Source organism: Macaca nemestrina, chromosome 15, assembly GCF_043159975.1.
Source record: "Macaca nemestrina isolate mMacNem1 chromosome 15, mMacNem.hap1, whole genome shotgun sequence".
NCBI lineage: Eukaryota > Metazoa > Chordata > Mammalia > Primates > Cercopithecidae > Macaca > Macaca nemestrina.
Window position 1 is genome coordinate 975,566 of NC_092139.1, and position 19,693 is coordinate 995,258.

The window sequence follows — 19,693 nt, forward strand, 5'->3', positions numbered from 1 at the left end:
AGAAACAGGATTTCACCATGTTGGCCAAGATGGTCTCGATCTCCTGACCTTGTGATCCACCCACCTTGGCCTCCCAAAGTGCTGGGATTACAGGTGGGAGCCATCGCTCCTGGCAACAGCTCAGTTTTAAAATACATGAAGTAAAAGTTGGCAGAACTAAAAAAAGAGGTAAGTTCACAATTACAATTGGGGGTTTTAAAACACTTCCCTCTTGGTAATTGATAGAACAGCAAACAAAATCTCAATAAGGATAGAGAAGATTTGAACACAGTTTTCAAATGTTAAATTCACCTTGAATTCCTGGAAATAAACACATCTGGTCACAAGCTGCTATTCTTTTTCTGTATTATTGGATTCAGTTTGCTAATGTTTTGTTTGAATCTTGCATCTGTGTTCATAGAGATACTGGCCTGCAACAGCACAATTAATCCAATTTGAACATTACACCAAACAAGTGCAGGATATTCCGAAAGGACAGGAAACATTTACCAAAATAGACCAACCAGGGCCATAATTCAGTTCAACAAATATCAAAGGATTGAAATCAGAGAGTGTACTCTCTGACCTTAGCAAACTGGAATTAGAAATCAGTAACAAGACACTAGAATGTCCCCCAAATGCTTGCAAATCAAATAGTATCACAAGTCAACCAATAATTCACTGTGGAAATGATAATTTTTTTTTTTTTTTGAGACAGAGTCTCACTCTTGTCACCCAGGCTGGAGTGCAGTGGCGCGATCTCTGCTCACTGCAACCTCCGCCTTCTGGGTTCAAGTGATTCTTCTGCCACAGCCTCCTGAGTAGCTGGGACTACAGTTGCCCGCCACCACACCCAGCTAATTTTTGTATTTTTAGTAGAGACAGGGTTTCACCGTATTGGCCAGGCTGGTCTTGAACTCCTGACCTCATGATCTGCCTGCCTCGGCCTCTGAAAGTGCTGGGATTACAGGTGTGAGCCACAGTGCCTGGCCAAAATATTTTTAACTGAATGATAATGAAAAAAATGCTGTATCAAAACTTTTAGGCCATATCTAAAGCAGTATTTAAGGGAAACGTAGAGCTCTAGTTCCATGTTAGGAGAGAAGAAAGGTTCTAAATTTGTCAAGAAGAAAAAGAATAGCAAATTAAGCCCAAAGGAAGTAGGAGAAGGGAAATAAAGAATAGATACCAGGCTGAGTGTGGTGGCTCATGTCTGTAATCCCAGCACTTTGGGAGGCCGAGGTGGGTGAATCACTTGAGGTCAGGAGTTCGAGACCAGCCTGGCCAACATGGTGAAACCCTGTCTCTACTAAAAATACAAAAATTAATCGGGTGTGGTGGTGGGTGCTTGTAATCCCAGCTACTCAGGAGGCTGAGGCAGGAGAATTGCTTGAACCCAGGAGGCAGAGGTTGTAGTGAGCTGAGATCGTGCCATTGCACTCCAGCCTGGGCGACAAGAGGGAGACTCCGTCTGAAAATTAAAAGAAGAGCTATCGTTGAAGTAGAAAGCAGACATACAAAAATGAACAATGCATCTAGCATGGTGGTGCACACCTGTAATCCCAGCACTTTGGGAGGTTAAGGTGAGAGGATTACTTGAGGCCAAGGAATTTAAGGTTACAGTGAGCTATGATTGCACCACTGCATTCCAGCCTGGGCAAACCCCAAAACCGAAAATGAACAATGCCCAAAGCCAGTGTGTTGAAAAGATTAATAAAACTGATATAACTCCTATGAAAAGTGATCAACAGATACTGGATAGATAAGATGATTATACACAACTGTATGCAAATATATTTGACAAATTGGAGGAAATGGGAAAATTCCTGGAAAACAGAATTTATCAAAACTGAAGCAAACAGGAAGAGTTCAATAATTGTATGATCTGCTGAGAAAATTGAATTAATAACTTTAAAACCTTCCCACAGAGAAAGCTTCAGGGTGAGTGCCTTCACTAGTGAATTATTTCCAGTTTTAACGGAAGAAAATGACGCCAGCATTACACATATCTTCCAAATACTAGAAGAAAATAACAGTCTCCAGCCTATTTGAGCTGGCATAGTCTTGATCCTAGAGCCTGATACGGCATTACAAGAAAGGAAATTATCACTCAGCAGAGATACACAACTATTAAAGTCAATACCAGCAAATCGAATCCAGTGATACAGAGGAAGAACCGTGCCGCAGGGTCCGCAGGCTCATTCCGGGAACTCAAGGTTAAGTGAGTGGAATCACCGTGTGTAATTCACCACATTAGCCGAATAAAGGAAAGAACCTGCTATATCACCTCAATAAATGCAGAAAACACTTTAGATAAAATTCAGTAGCCTTCATGATAAAAATCAGCAAATTGGGCCGGGCGCGGTGGCTCAAGCCTGTAATCCCAGCACTTTGGGAGGCCGAGACGGGTGGATCACGAGGTCAGGAGATCGAGACCATCCTGGATAACACGGTGAAACCCCGTCTCTACTAAGAAATACAAAAAACTAGCCGGGCCTGGCGGAGGGCGCCTGTAGTCCCAGCTACTCGGGAGGCTGAGGCCGGAGAATGGCGTGAACCCGGGAGGCGGAGCTTGCAGTGAGCTGAGATCCGGCCACTGCACTCCAGCCTGGGCTACAGAGCGAGACTCCGTCTCAAAAAAAAAAAAAAAAAAAAAAAATCAGCAAATTGGAGTATAAAGAAATGTTCTGAATCTGACAAAAAGTATCTACAAAAAAAAAAAAAAGTTAACCTCCTGATTAATCATGAAATCATGGTGACTTAGCCTCTGAGCATGGGAACGATACACAGATGCTCATCGTTACCACTTATATTCAGAGTTGGCTGGAGATCCCGGCCTGGGTTGTGTGTGCAGCGCTGCACTTGAGAGCTCTTGCCTTCCTAATGTGTGTCAGGAACCTCCCTTGCCCCCCTCCTCCCCAAGTCCCACCTCTTGTCCCAAGCTGTGCAATACAGTGATAAATAAAAGGGGCCAGGCCCTGTGGCTCATGCCTGCAATCTCAGCACTTTGGGAGGCTGAGGTGGGTGAGTCTCTTGAGCCCAGGAGCTCAAGACCAGCCTGGGAAACATGGCAAGGCCCTGTCTTTACGAAAAAAAGAGGCCGGGCGCGGTGGCTCAAGCCTGTAATCCCAGCACTTTGGGAGGCCGAGATGGGCGGATCACGAGGTCAGAAGATCGAGACCATCCTGGTTAACACGGTGAAACCTCGTCTCTACTAAAAAAAAAAAATACAAAAAACTAGCCGGGCGAGGTGGCGGGCGCCTGTAGTCCCAGCTACTCGGGAGGCTGAGGCAGGAGAATGGCGTAAACCCGGGAGGCGGAGCTTGCAGTGAGCTGAGATCCGGCCACTGCACTCCAGCCTGGGCGACAGAGCGAGACTCCGTCTCAAGAAAAAAAGAAAAGAAAAAAATGGCCAGGCGCGGTCGCTCACACCTGTAATCCCAGCACTTTGGGAGGCCCAGGCGGGCGGATCACAAGGTCAGGAGATCGAGACTACAGTGAAACCCCGTCTCTACTAAAAATACAAAAAATTAGCCGGGCGTGGTGGCGGGCGCCTGTAGTCCCAGCTACTTGGGAGGCTGAGGCAGGAGAATGGCGTGAACCCGGGAGGCAGAGCTTGCAGTGAGCCGAGATCGTGCCACTGCACTCCAGCCTGGGTGACAGAGCAAGACTCTGTCTCAAAAAAAAGAAAAGAAAAAAATGAATGGAAAGGAATAAGTAAAAGTGTCATTATTTGTAGATGACATGATTATGCATGTAGAACATTCAAAAGAATATAGAAACCGTTAGATTTTTAACAGGAGAATTTACCAAATACATTGGATATAGAGCCAGTATACAAAGTGGGCTTTTGTATACAAAAGTAAATTGTATTTCTATAAATAACAGTTTCATTTTATAGGATATCAAATGCCTAGGAATAAATTAAACAAAAAATATGCAAAAACTGCTACACAGAAAACTATAAAATATTGCTGGGAGAAATTAAAGAAAATGCTAATAAATGCAGGGATATACTATGTTCATGGAAAAGAAGACTCACAATTGTTAAGATGTGAATCTCCCTAAGTTGATATGTTGGGTCAGCACGATTCCTGTTAAAATCCCAGCAGAGGGGTGTGTGTGTGTGTGCATGTGTGTGTGTGTGTGTGAGTAAATTGACTAATTCCTAATATTTGGAGATGCAAAGGATCTAGGATAGTGATCTAAGGACACCTGGGGATTTGTGTTAATCAGGTATGGTAGGACACACAGACACAGAAATAACTCATAAAGGGAAGAAGTTTGTTATACCGATTTCTAGAAAGAGGAGGCCCACCATCCCATACAGAGCTACATGGGGAAGCACCAGGGTCAGTCAGGAGGCAGAGGGAGAGAGGGAGATGCAGGCTGGAGCCTTGTTTGGTTTCTGTGGGGAGGAATGGGCAAGGCAGGGTAAGCTAGTTAGGATTGTGTGATTTGAATAATTTCAGCAGGCTCTGGGGCATAGGAGCTGTGTCTAGTTGTATGGCCCAGGGGTGATTAGGGGAGGAGGATACTGGCCATAGTGTGAGAACCTGTGGAGGAGGTGGAGGGAGTGTGAGCTCTGGATGGGTTGGCTTACATATGAAAGGTGCACTCAAAGGTGAATCCAATTGCTATCTCTGGGAACTGGGAGGAGAAGTTCCTCCAGGGTCATTGAGACCCCCTGATGTCAGGGTGTCCGAAACCAGGAAGTAAAAGGCAGGGTTCATACAGATGGCTAAGGTGATCTTGGGAAGGAAGGAGAAAGCTGGGGGACTGATATATGCAGGTATCAAGGCTTATGGTGCTGCAGTCATGGAGACGCTGTGGTGTTGATGCAGGGTAGACAAGCCGTCACGGCCAGTGAGGCACTACAAAGCCACCTCTGCAACTCAGAGACGGATGGCCTTTTCAATATATGGTGCTGAGTGACCGGACATTTACATGGAGGAAAAAAGTCAGTCGTGGCCGGGCGCGGTGGTTCACACCTGTAATCCCAGCACTTTGGGAGGCCGAGGCGGGTGGATCACCTGAGGTCAGGAGGTTGAGACCAGCCTGGCCAACATGGCAAAACCCAGTCTCTACTAAAAATACAAAAATCAGCCTGGTGTAGTGATGAGTGCCTGTAATCCCAGCTACTCAGGAGGCTGAGGCAGGAGAATCGCTTGAACCCAGGAGGCGGATGTTGCAGCAAGCTGAGATCACACCACTGCACTCCAGCCTGGGTGACAGAGCGAGACTCCATTCCCCTTCCCCAAAAAAGTGAATCTTGACCCCTAATTCTGACCAAGCACAAAAATTAATTTGAGAGGAATCATAAATCTTTGGAAAATTGGCGATATCTGCTGAAGCCAAGCAGGTGAACACCCTGTGGTCCAGAAGCCCCCCTCAGGGCATGCCCAACAGAAATGAGAACTTAAGTCACCAAAATCAGAAGCCTCCCCCAGGGCATGCCCAACAGAAATGAGAACTTAAGTCACCGAAAGACACATGTAAGAGCCATCAGATCACCACTGTTCAACAGGTCCAAACTGGAACCTGCAGGATGGACATGTGGCTTAGTGGTGCCATGGAGTACTATGCACAACAAACAAGACCAAATCCTCCTCCAGGCAGCAGTGCAGGCCATGTCTAGTGAAGAAAGCCAAACACGAGCATAGGATCCCACATATACGAAGCCCTAGAGCAATAAAACGTGTGGTGATTGAGGGCAGAGCGTGGTCTCTGGGAGTTATAACTAGGGGAGGGCCAAAGGCTCATTCGAGGGTGCTGGGAACACGCAATGACTGTTTGAGTGGCGATGTGGGATGTACGTACGTAAAGTTCATTGAGCTGTATACGTATTTGCACTTTACATATGGCTTAAAACGTTTTTGAAAATAATCTGGACATACCACAGTTTTGTCACATTCTAACACAGAGTAAGTGACAGCCTGATACATTTGTAAACAAACAAACAGTACAGTTGATGTTTGGATCCTTTTCTGAAATGCACTTGAAGTGCAGTCTTTTGAAAGTTATATCCAACCAATTCAATATCCAGATGGTATTGTGATGAAGACTCAGGAAGCAGCAAACTTGACCCCTCCAAAAATGCCTTGTCCCCTATCTGCCTGCTGGAAGCCAACTGCCAGTCCGTTTGGTTCATGGCTGGTTTCTTGCAGTCTTTGACACTATCATGAAAAGGTTCTGGAATGTTTCCTGGTACAGTGGCTATTTAGGACAGGTCTGATTCTCCTGCAGTGGAAGTGTGCTGTGAGGGGACAGAGGAAGGGCCAAGGGCAGGTGGTCATGCAGCCGACTTGGCATGGTGCAGGGAGGCCAGAGACCTCCACTCTTCCTCGAGCTTAGGGGAGGGCGGCTCCAGTCCAGCATGAATGACTGCAGTGTTTTCGCAGATGCAATTCTGTACCGTTGCAGCCGGATGTCACTGAATGTCCTATTTTAGGGGGTTCATGCCAGCTTTGATAGCACTGCTTTGCAGTTATTCTTTTGGAAGTTGGCCTTTTCCTTGCAAGAACACCTGATTCCTGGCAAAGGGTTCCGTTTTTAGGACAGATTGCGAGATTGCCTGTTTCCATGTAATGATCTTTAGGCTTTTTTTTTTTTTTTTTTTTTTTTGAGATGGAGTCTCGCTCTGTTGCCCAGGCTGGAGTGCAGTGGCACGATCTCGGCTCACTGCAACCTCCGCCTCCTGGGTTCACGCCATTCTCCTGCCTCAGCCTCCCAAGTAGCTGGGACTACAGGCGCCCACCACTACGCCTGGCTAGTTTTTTGTATTTTTAGTAGAGACGGGGTTTCTCCGTATTAGCCAGGATGGTCTCGATCTCCTGACCTCGTGATCTGCCCACCTTGGTCTCCCAAAGTGCTGGGATTACAGACGTGAGCCACCGCACCCAGCCCTTTATACTTTTTTATTTAATTACTGTTACCAAATGGACTTTAAGGCCTTCCTAGTGTTTATGAGAATGAAACTATGTGATGTTAATTTTTCCTAAGTTATGTAGACTATAAATCACAAATAAATCATGGAAGGTGTTGTTTCCAGTAAGAAATTATTTTAGTAATGACAGCCAGTGAAATTCACTCAACGATCACGGTACTGTCAGTCAAATGTAGTGGGTTGAGCAGCAAACACCCGCCCCAAACATAGGTCGCCGTCCTGATCCTCAGAGCTGTGGATGTGACCCTTTGGAAAAAGGGTCTTGCAGATGCGATGAAGGATCTCCAAATGAGGTCCTCCTGCATTGTCCAGATGGGTCCTAAGTCCAATCACACGTGTCCTTCTAAGAGGCAGACGAGGAAGAGACACAGACACAGAGAAGGCCACACAGATGGTGGCAGAGACTGGAGCAATGCGGCCACAAGCCAAGGGACAGCTGGAGCCACCAGGAGCAGAAGCGGCTGGAGGGACCCTCCCTGGAGCCCCTGGAGAGAGCCAGGCCGTGCTGATGCCTTGACCTCCGACCTGTGGCCTCCAGAGCTGCAAGAGAGTGGACCAGGTTGTTCTGAGCCTCGCACTTTGGTTCTTTGTTATGGCAGTGACAGGAAAATAGAGCAGTAAGAAAAAACTGAAGTGCGTCACAGGCAGCGTCAGAAAATGCAGGGTGTAAGGGGACCATCCACAGCTGCGGCTCTGCCCTGGGCCCATGGCGTTTATTCTGATGGGGTCATTAACACTGAGTCCTGCTCATGTCCATTCTAAGTTGTTTTTCTAGGGAAAAAAATACAGGGTTTCTATACAGAGATAAATATTTAACATGTAGGTATGAATTAAATAAAAATGGCTAAAATATGTGATAATTCAATTTTAATTTTCATGTTTGTATAGGAAGAATAGAAACCATGAAAGAATATATTCTCAAAAGAGTTGTTTTGGGCAGGTGCGGTGGCTCACGCCTGTAATCCCAGCACTTTGAGAGGCCGAGGCAGGTGGATCACGAGGTCAGGAGATCGAGACTATCCTGGCTAACACTGTGAAACCCCGTCTCTACTAAAAATACAAAAAATTAGCTGGGCATGGTGGCGGGCGCCTGTAGTCCCAGCTACTCAGGAGGCTGAGGCAGGAGAATGATGTGAACCCGGGAGGTGGAGCTTGTAGTGAGCCGAGATCGCACCACTGCACTCCAGCCTGGGCGACAGAGCAAGACTCCGTCTCAAAAAAAATAAAATACAAAAAAGTTGTTTTGGTCCAGGCAGGGTGGCTCACACCTATAATCCCATCACTTTTGGAGGCCAAGGTGGGAGGAACACTTGAGCCCAGGAGTTCAAGACCAGCCTGGGCAACATGGCGAAACCTCATCTTGTTTTTTTTAAAAAAACAAAAACAAACAAGCTGGTTTAAATAAAATAACCGAAAAACTCATTTCCTTGCTCTCCTTTTGCAGTCTAGAATGTGTGGAGCGTTTGCTCTGTTGGGTGTGATGATGTGGGAACCAGGCGCTGTCAGGGTGAGAAGGGTGGCCTGGGGGACGGTGTGGTGGGAAAGAGAAGTCTCCTGTTACCTGACTCACGGAGGAGAGCCCGGGGCACAGTGTGGCTGGCAGAGGACAGGCCAGGAGGAGCTTGCGTTTTCCTGCTCAGGAGCCGCTCAAGTGATGTGTGGCGGGGATGTGCGTGTCCAAATGTGGCCAGCTGGTCAGAGGTGGTGCCGTGCCAGGCTAGGCCTCTTGGTTTTTCTGTCTTGGCTACACAGACATGCTCATTTCACAAAATGGGCACTCCTGGCAGATGCTGAGTTTCCTGTTAGAGCTGCCTTTTGAGATATCCTTGTCATGGGGGTGTGCCTGGTGCCCCCAGAACCTCAGTAGACCCTCCCTGCCCGGCAAGTGGGGACTGCTAGTCAGGAGGGCAGGTGCTTATCCCAGTTGTCAGAATTTATCTTCAGGAAGTGGCAGAAGGCTGCAGAGACCCATCTGTAGGAGCCTCACTGAAGTGTCCACAAGGGTGAAAACACAGAAACAAGTGTTCAGCAGTAGTGCCTGTTTAATAAATTACAGTGTTCAAACATCCAAAAGCTGTGTAGTTAAAAATCCTGGCATTGAAAGGTGGTCACAGTATGTGGAGGGGAAGATGTCCAGCACAGCAGTAAGTACATCGTAACCCCAGGATGAGCAGCCCTTGGCAGGTGCGTACACCGAGCTTCAGGGGGAGTCTCCTGGAGGGTCCCGTGGACGAGGCTGCTCCGGGCTCTCTCGGTGGCCCATGCCCAAGTCTGACGTGCCTGTATCTGGGCCTGAGTAGTGTAACGGCATTGGGGGTGCTGGGGCCCCCCAGGTTTTTGAGGCTGGCCCCAGAGCACGCACTGTGGAGATAGTGGTGTGGAGTTCCTGCTGCTGAGTGATGTTGGTTCTCAGGTTTGGGGGAACACAACTTGATTAAAGGGGTCTGGCTGCTTCTCTCGCATCCAGCAATTAGAGCCCAGGGCTTTGAGTTGCACCCACGTCTCCCATTTTCCCTGCACACTTCTGGACCCGTGTTACTCTGCAGTGTTTGTTTCTTATCTGCCTCTAGGGAGGCGTCTGATCTGACACCACGCCCAGGGCCTGCTACCCACGGATGCTCAGTGGGGTCTGAGGGCTGGAAGGAGGGTCCTGCAGGGACTGGGCACTGTGTTTGACATTGGCCGTTCTTACCCCTTGCCTCCTGCCTTTGGCCTGAGGGCTCTTGGTCTGTCGTCATTGGAGCGATAGCCCCTTGGAATGTTCCCTGATGGAAACATCTCCTGAGAGCTGGGGCTCCTGAGCTCCCTGGGGCTCAGCCTTGCTGTCACCGTCCCTGCCAGACAGTGGGCAGGACAGTCTATGCAGATGGTGGGGGAGCCTGGCCTGCTCAGCCCCCAGTGGTGACCCCAGTGCTGACCAGCCCCCAGTGGGTCACGGTGAGAGACAGCCCGTCCTGGCTGCTGGGCTGCGCGGTGCAGCCGTGGTCTGTGGGCCGCGGGGTGGCACATCCCAGGCCCTGCTGACGCCTCGGGGGTCCCTCTCTTTCAGTGAATGAGTTCACGGTGATCAGGAAGAAGTTCAAGTGCCCGTACTGCAGCTTCTCGGCCATGCACCAGTGCATCCTCAAGCGTCACATGCGCTCGCACACGGGAGAGCGTCCCTACCCCTGCGAGATCTGCGGGAAGAAGTTCACGCGGCGCGAGCACATGAAGCGGCACACACTGGTGAGTGCGGGGAGGGTCTGCGCACCGCGCGCTGTGTGTGGCCACCATGTCTGGGCAGGCGGGTCCCAATGGAGGTGCAGACCGCCCCAGACCCCAGACCGGGTCCTCTCTGCGCGGCGCGGGGAAGACAGCAGGGCAGGGAGAGCCGCCCCGGTTAGCACATGGCCCCTGCCTGCTCCGCCCTGGCCTCCTGGGCGTGGGTGGGCCACATGGCCCCTGCCAAGGCTTCTGCCCGCCCTGCCCACCTACTGGCCCCCAAGGCAGCCAGGCCTCGGCAAGCTCAGCTCGCTCTGCTTGGAGCCCCCAACCCTCAGCCACCTCTGTGTCCCCCGCCCCCGCCCTGCCTCGGGACGGGAAACCCTGTCCTAGTGCCTGCCGACCTGTCTGCGCCCACTGTGCCCATCCTGGAGCTCAGAACCGGTGGGTCGTTGTCAGGTAGCAGGTGTGGAGTGGATGGATTTGCTTGGGGAGGAAATAGTAGAAAAAGGCAGGCTGGGAACAGGGAGGTAGATTTGCCAAAAAGGCCTGACGAGGGCATCTCAGGTGGGTGAGATGACCCAGTGAGGCGCGCGGGGCACAGGCAGCCCAGAGCAGGGGCGGCCCCAAGGGTTCAGGGAGTCCTGGGACGCCCGCCCCGAGGCGCAGGGTGCAGGGGGGGCTCGCGGCGCGCAGCTGTGTGAGGAGAGTCAGTGGAGGCGGCCCCGGGCTCCGGGCTGAGGTGGGTCCGCTGTCGGGGCGGGAGAGGCGCGGGAGCACCGCCGCCAGTTTAGGAATCGCAGGAGAGTCAGTAGGTTCCAGAGTGGGACCTGCAGGAGAAGAGCTCCACGGGGAGACCCACCAGGGGGCGGGGCCTTATGGGGAAACCCACCTGGGGGCGGGGCTTTATGGGGAGACCCACCTGGGGGCGGGGCCTTATGGGGAGACCCACCTGGGGGCGGGGCCTTATGGAGAAACCCACCTGGGGGCGGGGCTTTATGGGGAGACCCACCGGGGGGCGGGGCCTTATGGAGAGACGCACCCGGGGGCGGGGCTTTATGGGGAAACCCACCTGGGGGCGGGGCTTTATGGGGAGACCCACCCGGGGGCGGGGCCTTATGGGGAAACCCACCCGGGGGCGGGGCCTTATGGGGAAACCCACTCGGGGGCGGGGCCTTATGGGGAAACCCACCTGGGGGCGGGGCTTTATGGGGAGACCCACCTGGGGGCGGGGCCTTATGGGGAGACCCACCCGGGGGCGGGGCCTTATGGGGAAACCCACCTGGGGGCGGGGCTTTATGGGGAGACCCACCCGGGGGCGGGGCCTTATGGGGAGACCCACCCGGGGGCGGGGCTGTATGGGGAGACCCACCTGGGGGTGGGGCCTTATGGGGATACCCACGGTTGGGGGGCAGGGCTGTATGGGGAGACCCACCAGGGGGCAGGGCCGAGCACCAGGGGTCAGGTTCTGTTGGTTTCTGCTTTTCCAGCGCAGTGTTGGATACTCATTTGGGGTAAAGACCCCTGTGGGAGCTCCCTGAGGTCAAGCTGCAGAGCTAGAGTGGCGCCAGGGACCTGGTCTGCCCGTGTCTGCCTGGCCAGCTGTGGGTGAAGGGCCACTCCAGGCCCTCGGATGCCACCTGGGATGTGTCCTGAAGTGGATGTGGAGCTGGGCTTAGTGCTGGGCTCTGGCCTTCCCTGATGCCGCCACACTTGCCTTTGCGAGGTGGAGGACAGTAGAGAAGGAACAGTCCTGAGAGGGGACCCTAGACCACAAGAGGGCAGGTCTGCAAGGTCAGAAGCAGAGCCATATCCACGTGGAGTCACAGAGGCCCCGGTTTTGTTTTCCGTAGCTGTGGATGTGCTTCTGCTCACACAGGCCACAGGGATCATCTTACAAACCACTTATAAAAAGTGGGGTAGGTAGCTGCACCATGCCAACATGTTTCCTATTCAGAGAAAATCGCATCTTGTTTTTTTTTTTTTTTTTTTTTTTGAGACGGAGTCTCGCTCTGTCGCCCAGGCTGGAGTCCAGTGGCCGGATCTCAGCTCACTGCAAGCTCCGCCTCCCGGGTTTATGCCATTCTCCTGCCTCAGTCTCCCGAGTAGCTGGGACCACAGGCGCCCGCCACCTCGCCCGGCTAGTTTTTTCGTATTTTTTAGTAGAGACAGGGTTTCATCGTGTTTGCCTGGATGGTCTCGATCTCCTGACCTCGTGATCCGCCCATCTCGGCCTCCCAAAGTGCTGGGATTACAGGCTTGAGCCACCGCACCCGGCCACATCTTGTTTTTTAAACTGATAGGTGCTAACACGTTTTAACAACATGGATTGCAACATCTTTTTTAGCAAATCCATATTAACCTCTCAGTAAGCGTCTTGATCCTGTTTGAGGTTCAGTGTGGCTGCCTGTTCCTTCTCGTTGGGTAGGGTTAGGGTTTTTGTTTTTGATTTTGTTTTTTGGAGACAGGGTTTCATTGTGTTGCCTAGGCTGCAGTGCAGTGGCACGATGACAGCTCGCTACAACTTTGACCTCCCGGGCTCAAGCAATCCTCCCACCTCAGCCTCCCAAGTATCATAATTCCCTGGAAACATATGGAAAGCCAAGTGTGGTGGTACATGCCTGTAATCCTAGCACTTCGGGAGGCTGGGGCAGGAGGATAGCTTGAGGCCAGGAGTTCGAGAACAGCCTGGGCAAAATAGCGAGACTGTCTCTATAAAAAAACAAAACAAAACAAAAATTAGCCAAGTGTGGCACACACTTATGGTCCTGGCTACTTGAGAGGCTGAGGCAGGACGATCCCCTGAGCCCAATGAGACTGAGGCTGCAGTGAGCTGTGATTGCACCACTGCACTCCAGCCTGGGCAACAGAGTGAGACCCTGTCTCTAAAGAAGAACAGAAACAAGCATATGGGGGCTTGACTTTTTCTGAAGAGAATCTGCGTGTGGCCTTCTCTGGGGTCCTGGACCTGAGAGCATGGAGACTCCAGCTGGTCCAGCCTCCACTTTCACGATGGCACTGTCAGCCCTTCCCTGGCCTGCGTGGGCCCTCCACCCGCTCCAGGAGGAGCACCAGTGCTGGGGCCGGATCCCCCACGCCTTGGCAGGGCCACATTTGGAGGGTGGGCCAGCTGTCCTCTTGCAGCCATAGTGCCCCAGGGCCCGGGCGGGCTGCCAACGTGCCCCATCTTCCTTCTTGCTTCTTTCCAGGGCATATGCCCATTTCGACGAGTGCCCAGCCATCCAGCCCTGGCCACAAGGTCCCTGTGCCACCCCAGGCTGTCCCTGCTGCCTCCTCAGGTGCCCTGGCCCCTGCATACATGGGAGCCCAGGCCTCGAGGGGCCTTGGTGGGTACACTGGCCCTGATCCAACCCTTCCTGGGCCCCTGTGCACCAGGTTGCCCTGTTGGGAAGTTTCTACTGTGGCTTGTCTTGAATTTTTGTTCTGGAAGTCCTTGGTTTAAAATGCAGCAAAACAAAAAGCCCAAAGGAGCAGTCCTGGCACCAACTTGTCTGAGGCTCTGTTTCTAGAATTAACGTCTTTGTGCATCTGAGGTAGGCTGTGTGGTGCTGCCCTGGCCTGAAGGCCACCAGCTGCCCCCGAAGGTGTCACATCCCTGTGCAGACCCCATCCCAGGCCATGCTTAGAGCTCACACAGTTGCTCTGGCAGCAAACATTTGAGAAGTGAGGTCTTTATGGTTCCCGGTTTTGTGGAAGTTACGGAGGTGGGTCTAGAGAAAGGGGAGGTCAGGCTGTGCTGGGTGGCCTGTGGGCCTATGGATTCGGGACGCTGAGACCGGTGACAGGAAACGTATAAGGGCCAGGGCCCAGCCCCAGGATGGGGAGGTGGTAACTGTGGTACCTGCCTGTCACAGATCTTACAAGTGTAGAGGGACCCTCTTTCGCTATGACACACATTGATTATATATGTACTTGCTCATGGGAGAAAACTGACGAGTTTGGAATGGTTTAAGGAGAGCTAAAGTCACAAGCACATCCCAGCCTCAGTTCTCCATGCAGCTTCAGAGGCGCTGCAAGACCCAGGAGACAGCCCTGCAGATGGAGGGAGGAGCCGAGGGGGGCCTGGGATCAGTGCCATGCTCAGCCTGGAGGATTGACCTGAGGCCGGCCCACCTCAGAGAAGCCCCTCGTGTGGACTTGGCCAGGGGTTGCTATCGGGGTCCTCTGTGGGTCCTGCCGCCTCTGTCCTTGGAGAGCAGGGACGGGGACTGTACTGTGAGGCATCAGGGCCAGTCCCCCAAGGCCTCTTCGAGTTGGCCTGGCCGAGGGTGCCTGTGCTGTGAGTGGGTACGTGGGCCGCCCCTCCCCGTCCCCGGCCATGTCTTTCTGAGGTCCTGTTCTGCCCAGCACGGGTGTCCCCGCCCACCCTCAGCAGAAGCCCCCCTGTGGCCACATGTCCCCAGAGTGTGTGGTAGTTCCCTCGGGCCTCCAGGCTGGTGCTGAGACCCTCCAGGAGCCCAGCACCTCATGTCCTGCCACATGGGCCTCCTCAGGGTGCTGCCCCGTCTCCCTGCCGGGCCCAGCACAGGGCACCGCATGGCTGCCCTCCCTGGCAGCCACACCCCTCCTCGGACCGTAAAGGCTCATCTCTCTTCTCCCCTGTCTAGTTGACCTTGAAACAACCTGAGAGTGGGGGAGTTGCCTCCTTTTCACGTTCCTGGAGTCACGGTCAGGGGCTGAGGGGGTCAGGCTGAGGTGTGGGCCCACCTGCCCAGCTGGCAGCCCCAACCCCAGCCCGTCCCTGTACAGGGCGTACGGCCATGGCTGGGTACAGGAGGAGCTCTGTGAGCTCCAGTCCAATGCGGGGCCCTCAGCCTGTACTGAAGGGAGGTTTGGAGGAAGCCAGGCTTTTAGGCAGAGGGCATGGTGTGACCCCTGTGAGAAGTGTGTCAACCCGGAGGGCGTCTGGTGAGGGTGCTTGGACACACAGTGTGGACACTCAGACTGGCCCACCTAGGGGCTGGGCTTGCAGGGGAGGGGCACCGCCGCCCTCGTGCCAGCGTCCCCTTGGGGCAGGGCTGCGTTGGTGTGGCTCTGACAGGAGCTGGGGTCAGGGTCTGAGCACTCCTGTCTCTGTGCACCTCCCCCACAATCCCCCACCAGGAGCCTCTGCCTATGCAGATGCTCTGAGGGCCTGGGAGGCTGTGCCCCCCAACCCCAACCAGGCCCTGCTCACCCCCTGCCCTGCTCCCCCCACCTCCACCAGGCCCTGCTCACCCCCTGCCCCGCCTCCCCATCTCCACCGGGCCCTGCTCACCCCCTGCCCCGCCCTCCCCATCTCCACCGGGCCCTGCTCACCCCCTGCCCCGCCCTCCCCACCTCCACCGGGCCCTACTCACCCCCTGCCCCGCCCTCCCCATCTCCACCGGGCCCTGCTCACCCCCTGCCCCGCCCTCCCCATCTCCACCGGGCCCTGCTCACCCCCTGCCCCGCCCTCCCCATCTCCACCGGGCCCTGCTCACCCCCTGCCCCACCCTCTCCACCTCCACCAGGCACTACTCACCCCCTGCCCTGCTCCCCCCACCTCCACCGGGCCCTGCTCACCCCCTGCCCCGCCCTCCCCATCTCCACCGGGCCCTGCTCACCCCCTGCCCCGCCCTCTCCATCTCCACCGGGCCCTGCTCACCCCCTGCCCCGCCCTCCCCATCTCCACCGGGCCCTGCTCACCCCCTGCCCCGCCCTCCCCATCTCCACCGGGCCCTGCTCACCCCCTGCCCCGCCCTCCCCATCTCCACCGGGCCCTGCTCACCCCCTGCCCCGCCCTCCCCATCTCCACCGGGCCCTGCTCACCCCCTGCCCCGCCCTCCCCATCTCCACCGGGCCCTACTCACCCCCTGTCCTGCCCCCGCAGGTCCACAGCAAGGACAAGAAGTACGTATGCAAGGTGTGCAGCCGCGTCTTCATGTCTGCCGCCAGCGTGGGCATCAGGCACGGCTCCCGGCGCCACGGTGTGTGTGCCGACTGTGCCGGCCGCGGCATGGCCGGGCCCCTGGACCACGGCGGCGGAGGCGGCGAGGGCTCTCCGGAGGCGCTGTTCCCAGGTGATGGGCCCTATCTGGAGGACCCCGATGACCCACGAGGGGAGGCGGAGGAGCTGGGCGAGGACGACGAGGGCCTGGCCCCCGAGGATGCGCTGTTGGCGGACGACAAGGAGGAGGAAGACTCGCCGCGGCCGCGCAGCCCACCGGGGGGCCCCGACAAGGACTTTGCCTGGCTCTCCTAGACCCGCCCACCGGCAGGGTTGGTGGCTGCCTCGCTTCGTCCACCTGTGTGTGTGTCCGGTGGGTCTCCACTGCGGGGCCAGGGCCACGCTCATCCCCCTTGCGGCCCCTCCTCTGCTTCCCCCGAACCCACCCCCCACGGAAACCAGCCCTGTGGGCCAAAAAGCAGGTGAGACCCCAGCAAGGGGTGCTCTGGGACCAGACATGAAGTGAGTTGGGGGAGGTCACAGGGCGGGTTTGAGTGAAGGGAGAGCACGGTCCTAAGTCCCCAGCAGGTCGTGCGGGTGTGTGAGTGGCCCCTGTGACAGCCAGCCTGGCTTGGACACGTGACGGCCCTGTGGCCGGGTCCAGTGGGCACTGGGTGGGGTGGTATGTTCAGCCCAGAGGCCCCTGGCCTGAGCAGGTGCAGAGTTTTGCAGACACCCGGTCAGCCCGGCTGGAGCTCGCCCTCCCCTCCCCTAGCAGCCAGGTCACTGCCTGTGGCTGCAGCCGTGGCCCATGGCAGCCTGTAGAATCCAGGTGCAGTGCACAGAGAGCCCTGCCACCCTCTTACCTCTGGGCTTTGGTGCTTAACACACAACACAGCTGCAGAACCCTGCTGGAGGCCGAGGGCTCCAGGTGCTATCTTAGGTGGACACAGCCCTGTGGGCTCCTTCCAGGAGGGGACCCTCAGCCCTGTGCCCCCCCAACTTCAGGCTACACCAGGTTCCCTCTGCAAGGGCCTTCGCTCAGTCATGTGCACTTCCTTGGAGAGCCTTGGGCTGCTGTGTCCACCCTGGGCTCTGCCCGTCCTGTTCTGCCCATGGCCCAGCCCGGCCGCTCCTGCTGACCCCTCCTGGACGGGCTGGAGCTGGGCTCCTGCCTTTGCTGCTAACACAGGAGGCGGCGTTCCTAACTGCAGTGTGCTGCTTACACCTCCCCGCGTGGGTAACCAAATTTTTAAGTAGTCAGAGACATATCCAGGTAGTTACATAAAATTATTTTGTTTGGCATTATTTTTCTCACTTGATGAAACTATATAGGGTTGTTTTTCCTTTAGCTTGTGGTCAAGTCCTCTTGCTGTGTTTTCAAACGCGCTCACATGTTCTTTCTTTTCCTGAGTGAAAAGCAAGGGTCCCACAGTGTGCGCCGTGGTGCACTGCCTGGCTTTGGCGGTCCTGGAGGCAGACCGCCCAGACTCACAGCCTCAGGACAGTTGCCGCATCCTGTCTTCTCGTTCAGGCTGCCTGTGACAGCCCTCACCACCAGGACGTTCCATCCCTCACCCCCTCCTCTGGCACAGGCCACCACTGTGGTGCTGTGCCTTCGGATGGGAGGTGGGCGCGGTGGCCTCCTCCTTCCCTCCAGGACCTGCCCGTGTGAAGACCCCCTGGAGTGCTGAGCTTCAGGGCTGCATGGAAAGAGGTTTTACTCTCTCTTTTTCTAGCCTGTATACCAGGCTTTTACCCACATTGTCAGGTAAAGCACCAGCTTCCCTGACCGCTGCTGCTCGGGGAGGGCTGGGCTGGGCTGGCCAGGGGTCCTGTGGAGGAGTGTATGGAGGACTCCAGGTACAGCGGAGGAGTCATGGCTTTTGTTTTTTGACATCGGCCCCCAGTTCTACCAATGACAGGGCGCCCTGGCTGGAGCTGTCATCACACACACGCCTCAGCTCAGAGGCTGTGGCTCCTCTAAGCTGGAGAAAGAGGCCAAGATTTTTCTGCACACGGAGTGTGGGGATAGTAGCCAGCGCTTGCCCTGCCCACTCATACCGAGCAAGGCGGGCAGCTCTGGCACGAGTCCCCCGGGGGACAGCACGGCCACCACGGAGCTCCCACGGAGCCTTCCGCCCTCACCCCAGGCCAACCCCGCCCCGGCCTCTTTGAGAATTCTCAGAACTTTGTACCTTCCCCTGGTTTTTAAACCCTTTTTCTAAACACACTGACTTTCTTATAAAATGCATTTGGAAACCAGACCTTTGCTACCCACAGATGTCTCTGGGTTTTGTACCAGTCCCCTGCTCTCAGCCACCCTGCCAGGACCCGGGCCCGCCTCCCCTCCACACTCAGGATGTCCTGCTCCGTCTGGCCGGCTCGCTCCGTGCAGCCTTTGCTGACCGTTTCGGGGTTCCCTGTCGGAGCTACAGGGGCATTTTCTTCCCTAAAACCAACACTGTCCCACTGACCTCCCCAAGTGTTTGCTGCGCGGCAGATTTCTTGTTCTTGTTCGCAGTTTGCCGACTGAAGGGTGTGGGATTTCCGAGGCCCAGGTGCACACGTCCATCTCTCAGGAGGCGTGGAGGGAAAAGACATGTCATGAAGGGTTTTTTTTACGTGACTGATTTTTTTTTAAATCGATGTTCAAACTAATAAATATTTTTTTATGAAGAGGAAAAATGTGTAGATTACATTTCACATTTTGTATTTTTGTTTGTGTGTTTGTATTTTGGTGTTTGCAACACCAAAGTGGGAAATACAGTCCATTGGGGGTGGTGTTATCCGGGGGTGGGGAGGGGGGGCAGGGACACCATGATTTTTCTATCAAGCTCGGGATCCTGACCAGGCTGTACACTGGGGCTCTCTGGGCTTTGGGAAACAGGACACTGCCAGGGCTACGTAGGGACCTGACTCAGAAGACGCAGCTTACTGCTTCCAACTTTGCACATCTTCCTCTTTAAAAAAAAACTGAGAAAATGCAAAAACTGGAACTTTTTGCAATATTATAAAAGATAATCTTATTTTAGCTCATTCTGTGACATGTGCAACTCTTATGAAAGCCATACTTAATGGTGGTGGTTTTTATTTTTCAGATCTTATATTGTGTTTTGTATGCAGCCCTTTTAGAACTGCTTGTAGTGAGGGTGCTGTGTGTGCTTTTCTCAAATATTTATTTTTTCAACATGCTTTCAACCTGTCAACAAAAACAAAACAGACAAAAAAAAGGCAGTGTTTGAAGATTGTTGATTTTTTCCGGGGATAATCTATATTATATTGACTTTCTATTACTTGTTATAAACCTGTGTTTGTTTTGGAGATGTGTCTACTATTGGGGGAAGAGGTTCTCATAATCGCTCGGTGGGAAATCACGGCTCTGCCGTCCTGCCTCTCTGTGGCCGTGGGTTCTTGTGGCCTCTGCGGTGAGTCTCGAAGTTTCTGCCTAGGCGCCTGTGCGTTTCCTTTCTGTGACGGGATTAGCTTAGACATCCTTGCAAAGCAATCACTTTCAATAAATTGGGGAATTGCTGCTCCAAGCAGATGGCTCCTGCGTTTCGGATGATCCTCCCTCCGGCCTCTCCCGGGGTGGGGGCGGCCGGCTGCCAGCCTCCACCCACTCGCCCACCACAAGG

At 54.3% G+C, this 19,693-nt stretch overlaps 1 protein-coding gene across 9 annotated transcripts in view; it reads left to right on the forward strand.

Moving 5' to 3' along the window:
* The window catches only part of LOC105470472 (zinc finger and BTB domain containing 46), a 92,171-nt gene extending 73,026 nt beyond the window's left edge, over positions 1 to 19,145 (forward strand). For all 9 annotated transcript variants that reach the window (XM_011722496.3, XM_071079027.1, XM_071079031.1 and 6 more), the window contains exons 4-5: positions 9,975 to 10,150; positions 15,999 to 19,145. In XM_011722496.3, the coding sequence (XP_011720798.1) occupies positions 9,975 to 10,150; positions 15,999 to 16,370 (548 nt within the window). In that variant the 3' untranslated portion in view covers positions 16,371 to 19,145. The remainder of the gene's footprint in view (positions 1 to 9,974; positions 10,151 to 15,998) is intronic.
* The last annotated feature ends 548 nt before the right edge of the window (positions 19,146 to 19,693 follow it).